The sequence below is a fragment of the Dendrobium catenatum genome, unplaced genomic scaffold, assembly GCF_001605985.2.
Source record: "Dendrobium catenatum unplaced genomic scaffold, ASM160598v2 fragScaff_scaffold_1398, whole genome shotgun sequence".
Classification (NCBI taxonomy): domain Eukaryota; kingdom Viridiplantae; phylum Streptophyta; class Magnoliopsida; order Asparagales; family Orchidaceae; genus Dendrobium; species Dendrobium catenatum.
The window spans coordinates 1,378,189-1,388,578 of NW_021319860.1; the positions used below are offsets into that span (position 1 = coordinate 1,378,189).

Consider the following 10,390-nt stretch of genomic DNA (forward strand, 5'->3'; position numbering starts at 1 on the left):
CCACCTAGTCTTGACTCCCACCCTTATTGAAATCATTCAAATTCACATAATAAACTAAAGAATCAATAGTAACTCAGACACACAAAAGCTTTCAACACAAGGCTTGGAGAATTAATATCCATACTCAGTTCAGTTAATAAAATCAATCTCATCAATGATCAATTATCATTTGTAAAGTTCAAGATGATCAATAATAAAAGTAAAAAAAATATTGCAATGAATATAGAAATTAATAACATGCATGCGAATTAGTAAATTAGTAAAATAATAGTATTATAATCATTCAAGTATCAATAATTAAAAAGAATCACAGGTACAATATCACATTAGTCTTATACTCTTATATATATTCTATTAATTATATGTCATCAATATTTGCATCCATTCAGATGTTATCTATATAGACACGTTACTATTTTATCTATCAATGCTATCATTATATGCATGCATTAGAATATGATTCAGCAAGATAAGATATCCAGCTTTAATGTGATATTGTCATTATTTCATTTATTCATTCTTTAATCATTATATCATTATAATTCATCTTTTATCATTATTATTACAGGTGACTTTAAAAATTATTAAGAGTCTTCACCTTCTGTTCATTGTAGTCATTCAATCAACTGTTACAATCTACAACCTGGATAACACCATAAAATATCTTTAAAAGAAAGCACATTCACTCATCCTCCTGCATAAAATATTATGTTTTAACAACCAAGTAGCCAACTCTTTTTATAGTGTCAACAGACATTTTTTCCTGCTTATATAAACGCCACAATCAAAATACAGTATAAAATAGTCAATTATGTTCAATACAAGAAAATTTATAACTTTAAAAAAATTATAACTTTAAATATACCAGGTGAAATTTAGTGTTTTTAATGTCAAAATGACCAAAGTATTCATATCTATTATATACAAAAAGTTATACAGTAAAAACTAAATAAATTAAGAGAATAATGCATTTTTATCGAGTTTAGAAGAGAATAAATTTGTCAAACTCGAAATCATTGAAAGCTAAAATGAGATTTAGGTTTCTTATAATAAATAAAAGAAAATCTTATAACAAAATTGATGGAAGAAAAGTTCTGAACAACCTTCTCTCTCCTCCCTCTCTCTTCCTTCTTCGACAATGCATAATGTTGAAATTCAAATTTTTTTATTAAAGAAAACCATTTCAAAATTTTGAGTTATTACAACTACAATGCATCCCTAAATATTTTTTGCAAACTTCTGATGCTTAAAAGTCATAGAACTCAAATATTTTATTCAAATCACTCACTACTCATTATTGAAAAGATGCCCTTATTTTTATTGAAGTAAAAAACTACATGCTAATACCTTTTAAATTTTCTCTTATAGGCAAGGTCTTTATTGGTAGACTTAAGCTAGATATCATTTAGATTACTTGATATTTACTCTATTGTTGGCTTTAATTATATATATATGGAGCTGTTTTTGCAGATCATCTGGCTTGGTTTTTGCAGATAATCTGGAGCTGTTTTTGCAAATCATTTGTAAGTATATATATATATATATATATATATATATGACACATTTTGTTTTACAATGTATATATTAATATCACACTAGATTTTTCTAGCATAGATCATACTATATTGATGTATTTTTATGTTAGGATGTTGAAAAGGACTCTCAAATTTGATTCTTCTTATGCATCACCTATCTTGTCATTGTGGGTGACTTTCCCCATTGGAAGAATTCATTTACTACTATTTTTATTATTGATAAATCCTTAATTGTTGATGTTGTTATAGTTATAACTACTTGCCTATTTGTTGAATGGGTTTTTATTGAGTTAGACATTATTGATATATTTGTGAAAAAAATTGAAGTGGTTACACTTCTCATGAATGTTGATAAGGGATAAATTTTTAAGGCCTACTAGTCTATTATCATAACTAATGCATTGCTTTTAATAAATAATTAATATTTCTAATGCCTTAACTTAAGAAAAGCCAAAGAAAAACATTATAATTGATAATACTTCTAAGTCCTTTTTGGATATGTATTACATTATCACTAAGGGGTTGATTGATTGTAACATCCCTCCAACCCAAACTATATTCATTATTACTAATCCTGAGATGCTAGATAAATCTAATGATATTATTGTTGCAATAACGATTTTCCTATAAGTACTTTCTTATTGGATTCCACAACATCTTTGTTTGGCAATGATATAAAAAACAATAATCCTATATCAATTCAACATTGTCATTTCAGTAATAATGCATTTTTAATCCCACAAAGTTCAATAAATGTTAATTCCTTCGATATTGTCATGAGAATATACCAAGCTGTAGAACAAAAAATGTGAGATTATTGTGGGGAAAGTTCCTTCGTACTTAAGGTTTTTCTCTCCATTTTTGCAACATCTTCCCGCCTTATAAACAAACTTATTTGCTAACTGCATACTTATCGGAAACGACATTTTTCTTCAAAATTTTGAGAAATTTTATTCTATAATTATGGAATAAAAATGAGCATATCGTTTGAAGCTTATTTCTCGAAAACAATTCGGTGCGTCACTACCAAACTTTCACCTATAATGCTACACAACCTTTAATCCTCCACTCCCATGGATGTCTAGATTTGCCAAACTTCTTTAATTTTGGTACTTGAACAGGCTGTATCTTATAAAAGTACCCTATAACTTGCTTTTTCCCCTAGTCTTTTTAGGTTTTAGAAGTTCTTATAATTTTTGTGTTTACTACATATGTGCGATTTGTTCCTTACGGGGAAAGTACTCTATATGCACTTGAAAATAGTCTTTCTTTTTCTCATCATCAATGTAACTATTTATAAGTTTCATTTCATGCAATATAAATTACTGTTAGAGAAGAACCAAAAAACCTATACACTCAACGGTAAAATTTTTTAAATATTATACCAGCTAGTCTTTGTTAGCATCGCCAAACCTAAGAACCCGACAAATTTTCTCTCTTCATCTAGGGATATGCTATCCTAAAAAATTAATGGAGAGTAAACTGACATCCTTCTTAGTTCCCAAACACAAATCCATAAAAAATATGTACCACCAAAGAAGAATCTCACTTCAAAAAGTAAGAGCTAAATCATAGAGTTTGACGTCAGGATTCCATCTAATACTTATAATATCATATTACTCCTAACTTATAATATTAATTAAAATATTAGAAAGACAACTAAGTTGTAGATCAGGTTCGGATCAGATCCTTTACCGTTGAGAAGAAAGCCATAATGCGCTGTTAATAAGTTATTAGTGGTAATGTTTATATAGCTTGAATGATTGGAATTAGATCTAACAATATATAAAAATTGTGAATTGGATATGACTTATCTGATAAGTGTATGGCCGAAATTTTAGATCGAAGATTGAATTGATTTTTAAGTTTGAAGTAGGTTAAAGGAGTAGAGCAATGATTGAAAGTTTTGATGTGTTTGATTTCGAGATAATTTTGAGATAAGTTTGGATCAGATTGAGCTGTATCAAGATGAATCGAAATTTAAATTATATGTATATATCTGAGTATACGAATGCTTATACACATAATTTTGAATATATTTAAGTTGGATTGAGCCAAATTTAAATATATTTGATTTGAATTGACATGAGATCATCAAATGACTCTGAGCTGATCTCGAGGCGAAATTGAATTGACTAGAGATAGAGTTGCTGATGATTTTAAACATGCAAATATACATAGTGTTATACTCCTTAAAAAAATTATCCAAGATGATGAGTTTTTTCAACTATTATAGATATGAAGTTCAAAAAATAAAAATAAAAACATTCATGTTTTTAACAAAATATGATAATTAAAGCTATCTTAGACTTACATTTTTTTTGGGAGTCTAGTTTTATTTTAAATATTTGACATGGAAATAATGACAATGCTAATATCTTGCACAAAATAAATAATACTAAATCAGCATAAAATAAAATAAAAAAAACATCTAGCATATTAAATACTTTAAAACATCATTTTTAAAATTTTCTTTTGAATTTCTTAAATTTAATATAAATTTTATATAAAAAGAATTAACAGTGATAAAAACTATTCTAAATAAAACCTAAGTTATTTTATCTACTCTAACACTATAATTAATTTTATAAAATACTATAGGCATCTCAAATATATTTTAAATTACTTCTTATATTTTTATATATTTCAACATTCAAATTAAAAAAAAAAACTTGCAATAAAAAATGCATGTATAACGTCCAAGAGACGTGAACGATCGATCAGTTATTACCCAACCAGCTCCACAACTCGCAGATCTTCATGAACTCCAAAGCCTCCTCATTTGGCTCAAACTACAAGATGAAAGCAAGCTGCCTTTTTCTCTTGGTTCAGAATACAAGGCAACCCAGAGACAAAGAGAGAGAGATTTTTTATCTTTCTTATTTTTAGGATATTGGGAATTATGTCTTCAGGAAGGCATGGACCAAAAATAATTATTTCTTCTCTGAACATTTGAGTCTTGGTGACTGTACCAATAAAAAGGAACATCAATCATGTCAATAGTAGAAAGATTGAAATGCACACAACCATATGGAACCCCACACTGATCTTTTTGAGCTCATGTACTCCCTTCCATGGCTCATCCAATATATCTACCAAGCTAAGAACAAAACGTTTTTAACTCCTTAATTAAGTCTCTCTTCTTCTCTCGAAATTATTACGTGCGTAAAGCTCATATACAGTCACGCATATACTATTATGAATTTTTATGTATTATTAGATACAGAATATTTACTGTAGATAATAATACATAAATCAAATACATATAGGTGGTACCTATATTTGACTCGGCTAATAATTTCCTCCTCCTTTTGATGATCTCTGATAGCTAGCTCATAGCTGTAGATCAGTAATAGTACATGACCCTTTCTTGGGGCTTAAAGCTGTTCCCACTGGCCTCGGTTGCTCTTCTGGGGTCATCAAAGTAGATGTTTTTGGGATTAATCACTTGCTTAATCTCCTCATAATCAGAATTTATCAGTGGAGCTTCTATTACTCCTCCTCCTCCTGTAATGCTACCAAAGAGAAGTTTCTGATCTCCTATTTCATTAAAGAGAGAATAGTTTTCTGACTCAAACTCCATAGGTCTCCCGAAGCTTATTTCAGAAGAGCAGCAGTTCAACTGGTCTCCTCCAAAAATGAGGAGCTTGCTGCTATTTAACTCAGTCTGATATTGCTGTGATGGCCACATTTGAACTAATGGGGATGAAGTGGTGGAGTTAGAAAATATGGATGGATAGTATTGGTGATGGGATAGTAATGAAGTAGAAGTAGAGGGATGAAGGAGATTATGATCAAGAGAAGCTGGTAATTGTTGATTCTGCTGCTTCACCTGATGACTTGATTTCCTTTGAGTTGGCGAGATTCCAAATAGTTTCTTCTTGAGCTTTGTATTCCAGTAGTTCTTAATGTCATTATCTGTCCTTCCAGGAAGATGAGAAGCTATTATGGACCATCTACACTTTGAAAAGTGTATGTCAGTAAATAAAAGAGAGTTTATTTTAACTAAGCAGATATGACACTTAATAATTTTCAATTGAGAGACAAATTTTCAGATCAACAACGCTTGTCACACTTATGAGGCTAATACATTTTCAACATATTTCATATTAACATAATAATTTCTTATATTGAAATATGTTGAAAATGTATTAGCCTATGTATATTGACTAGAGACAAATTTAGATTCAAATTTAGTTAGGATTCAATTTATAATTACTATATTTAATTTGAGATGATTACTGTGATATAAATTTTGATTGATTAATCAGATATAACATTATTTCAAAATAAATTTATTGATAATCCTAATCAAAAAACTTATCCAAATTTTCTCATAGAGAGCTTCATAACTCGATAAAAAAAAACGCCTTGAAGTTCAAGAATTGAAGTCTTATATTCTGATCTAAATTTAAATTAATTTTAATTTTTTTTTCATCTATGTTAAATTTAAGAAGGAAGCTAGGCTTCTAAATCTCGCATGCATGGGGCTGAGAATGCATGGAAGGTGGTCAGGTATGGAAGAAGCTTCTTAATCCATGAGTGCTCTTTGGTAAAGCAAGTAAGGAATGATGGTTTTCATATATTCCTTCTTTCTCTTTTATGTCATTTGCAGGTTTCTAAAGTAAATTAATGATGGAGTGAAAAAGGGATATCGCCTAGCTAAAAGTAGAATAATTGAGAAAAAGAAGGCAAAAGAGTGTTAACTAACCTGCTTCCAATGGAAGCAAAGAGGCTGCATATGATCCTATCTTCATCATCAGAAAAGTTACCATGCTTTATGTTTGGTCTCAGATAATTTAGCCATCTCAGCCTGCAACTCTTCCCACATCTCCTTAGCCCTGCAAGCAAGCCAATTTCAACCCTCAAAACATTAATTTCCATAGAAAATTTAAGTGAAAAAATTCTTTATTTCGCTCAAATTTATTCTATATTGATACCGACTCCAGAGTAAAGCTAAATTACATAGAGTACAGTTACTAATCAAATGAAATAGAAAATTTGAACTATGCTCACCAAAAAATCTCCCTAATTTGACAGAGAGAGAGAGAGAGAGAGAGAGAGATGAATCATGGTCACTAACCAGCCTTTTGTGGGAGGGCGATCCAATTTCCACCAATCCCATACTTCTCTATATAATCCTTAAGCTTATTATCTTCCTCAGGTGCCCAAGGTCCTTTCTTCACATTTGCCTTGTCACAACAAGGAGCCCTACCCATCTCTGACAGCTTCCTTTTGGCTTCAGCCTGCAAGCTTACTTAGTTCCTTACAAGAAGAGGGATTCTTTTAGAAAGAGAGACAGATCAGAGATGAGTATAAATGAAAAACTAAGAAAACGAAGGGAGTTAGGGGTCCTTCTGGCTTCAGCCAACAAGCTTACTAAGTGTCTTACAAGAAGAGGCTTTCAATTCAGCAAAGAGAGACAGATCGGAGATGAGTATATTTGAAAAAGTAAGGGAGGAGGGGGCGGAAGTCAAAGCATAGCCTGTCTGGTATCAATCAGTTGTAGGCTCCTGGTTGGCACTGTCGTTTTATTTATATATTCATCAAATTTGATATTTTCTAGCTACAAGAGTTACATCATTCATGAATAAAGCCTTCACTATACTTTTGAAGACCCTACATCTATGATTTACGTCTGCCTTTTGCCTTTCTCCCATTGCTTTCTGCTCTTTTTAATCCTCCACTTCGCAGGACAAGGAGAAGTGGAAAGCAATGTCTATGGCTCATGGTGACTTTTTTTTGTAGAAATTCCAAACCACATGATAATTGATTATAACCGGTTTGGACATCTATCTTATGTAGATACTTAATCGATTTTTGATAAAGACTTGTTTGTAAATTGGTAGAATGCAATTTTTTTTTTTAACAAAAGATAAGTGCTCAGTTACACTACTAAAAAAAAGATGAAGTGGAAGCCCAGGAAAACACTGTCATCATAGGCTTTAGGTTTAGAGAAGGCTTGATGTGCATACTCTTTCTCTTACATTAGATAGAGATTACATGTGTGACTTGCATAAAAATAATAACTAAATTTGGGTCTTTTGAATAATAGTCACAACTCTTTGCATAATTGACTATAAAAAACAGTAACACAATAATATCGAGTCTTTATCCTACTATGTGTAGTCGGCTACGTACATGAATCCTATTTCTTTATTGTGTTCTATTAAAAGTCAAAATTTCATTTAATTCTATTGAAAAAATCATTTCTAATATTTTATAACAAAGTCATTTAGGTATACATGCACATTTATTTACATAGGTAAGATCTAATACATCTACTCTCCTAATTGGGTCATTGGAAGGCTGATGTTTTATGTGACCAAACCATCTAAAGTGACTCTTCTAACATTATTTGCCACTGGAGATACTATAATCTTTGCATGTATATATGAACTCATTTCCCTTTGTCTCTGAATGTAAAATCACTCATCAATTTGAGCATCATCATTTCTGCAACACCACTTAGTTTTATACTTCTCTTTTAATGGCTAGCATTTTGCGCCATAAAGTTTTAATTTGCAAATCTTACTACCATCTAATATTGATTTTCTAAGTTTTTAGGGGTACTTCTCTATCACATAGTATATAGGCTCGATGCATTCATCTACTTTAACCATCCAACTTAAATTCTACTAATAATATGCCAATCTTTTTCACCATCTATGAACAATTAATACACCCGAAATATCTAAAACACACTCTTTTTAATTATTTGATCACCCAATGTCATAACAACTAGATCTATTAAGACTAAAATTACACTCGATGTATTCAATTTTAGATCTACTCAAATAAAAACTTTTAGGCTCTAAGGTTGATCTATATAATTTAATTTTTTTCTTCAACTTCATCTTTAATCTTATCTACAAGAAGAATATCATCATTAAAAAGTATACACCATCGTACTTCCTCTTCCTAATATCTAATAAGAATATTCATTACTAAAGGAAAAGGATATGTGGTTAAAGCTGATCCTTGATGTAATCCAATTGAAATAGAAAAAATACTTTGTCAAACTAATTTATATTTGAACACAAGTAACAACTATTGTATACATATCCTTAATGATATGATTTTTTTTTTTTTTTTTTGAACTATTCCATTTAGAATAAGAAAAGTGTGTACTAACACCAACTTTAACAAGTACTTCAATAATGGATGGCCTATTTAGAGAAATAGTGAAGTAATTAGTATGGGTAGGTTTTTCAAATAAAAAGACCTGAGAAAAAAAACTTGCAATAAAAAGATTAAGCCTTAGGTGCGAAAATAAAATGCAAACTAGTGCAATCAGACATTCATTAAGTAGATAGAATTCTAGAGTTCATTTACTAATACACATGAAGAATCACTTTACTTACATGGCTGAATTAAAAAATGTACTACTGTAGTCTTTCATCCTAATTTAGAGCCAATGAAATATAAATATTTTCTGGTGAGTAATGGGTCATCATATAATTCTTAATATAATACAATGGTTGGTTCTCATCATATAATTTTTAAATCGAAGGAAAATGAAAGTGAAAAATATTTTGGTCATATCATTACTTAAAAATAACAAAGTAAGTATACCCTCATTTGATGATAAAGAAGGTAATTGAATATTATCCAATTTTTTTTTGGTATGGAGCTTACTACCAACAAGAGAAGAGGATAGTAAAATTCAAAAACTATAATAACTGCATATATTTTTAGCAAAAAAGTAGAGTTAAAATTGACCTAAGGGGATCTATAGGGTCCCAACTAATGGAGATTAAAAGTTTATCCTCTACAGTTTAGATATAGTCATTATAATGAGCTACAAAGAGGAATCATTAAGTGGATGGGAAGAGGCATAAAGTTGCAATAATTTAAGAGGAACATAAATAGAGGTTTCTAGACCCACCGATAGTGATGAAGACAATTTCAATATAATATGCATCAATCGAGAGGGCACCTAAGTGAAAGAACACTACAAGAAAATCTTGTATTACCATCTGACTTTCCAATGGAGGTAAATATGCCAGTAAAAGCGGTTAATCAATCGACGTATATTTCACTGGAACCTTAACGATGGTGTTTCCGGTGGATTGTCCGCCGGCATCTTTGTCGTTATTTATAAGACCAACATTTTATTCTGGCGTATTATCCTCCAAAAAATATTGTCAGAATATCCCGTGGATATTGCGCCGGCCTACTTAAACCCGACAAACGCATTCTCACGGATTTTGTACCAGTAACTATGCCAGTGGAAAATCCATCGTAAAAGCCGATGAAGAAATCCCTATTTCCCTCCCGACGTCGTTTTCTTTCTCATTTTTTCCCCCTCATTTCGGTTTGCTCTACTCGCATCAGTTGCCTCAGCCGAACGCTGCCATTGCCGAGACCGGTTCGTCGACCGACATTAATTTTCCGCCGATATATAGTCGCCGCCTCATTTGCAGGAAATCCACCGTAAGTTTTTCCTTTTATCATGGATTTTCTCGATAGACATTTGCAAGAGATTGTACTACGGTGTATGCATTTTGTTGATTATATTCTTCTTGTTGATGATTCTAGAGATGGATTCGATGTGTATATTATAAGTAGAATTAGAATTGGATGGTTAAAGTAGAGGAAGATATTGGGAAAAATCCTAAAAATGAAAAAATTTCCCTCATACTTAGGGGGATATCCTAACTGCAATGTGTGAAAGAAAATTCCCCTTATACTTTGTTGGTGAGCACTATTTTGATCATGTTGATCATTCGGATTGGAAGGAGGAATTCTCAGATAATATCTGTTGTGATGCGGATAATTATGTTTCCTATTCTAAAGTTCCTTTAAAGGACTTTAATTTGGGTGTGTTGAAAATTGATAAAGCTAGTTTCTCT

General features: G+C 30.9%; 1 protein-coding gene across 1 annotated transcript; it reads right to left on the bottom strand.

The window, feature by feature from the left end:
* Positions 1 to 4,509: 4,509 nt before the first annotated feature.
* LOC110097361 (transcription factor RAX2-like) lies at positions 4,510 to 7,019 on the bottom strand. Its single transcript, XM_028699854.1, has 3 exons — positions 6,619 to 7,019; positions 6,247 to 6,376; positions 4,510 to 5,491 (listed from the first exon to the last, which is right to left on the bottom strand). Exons 1-3 carry the CDS (start codon positions 6,752 to 6,754, stop codon positions 4,882 to 4,884), a joined length of 876 nt encoding a protein of 291 aa, XP_028555687.1. The 5' UTR covers positions 6,755 to 7,019; the 3' UTR covers positions 4,510 to 4,881.
* Between the last annotated feature and the right edge of the window lie 3,371 nt (positions 7,020 to 10,390).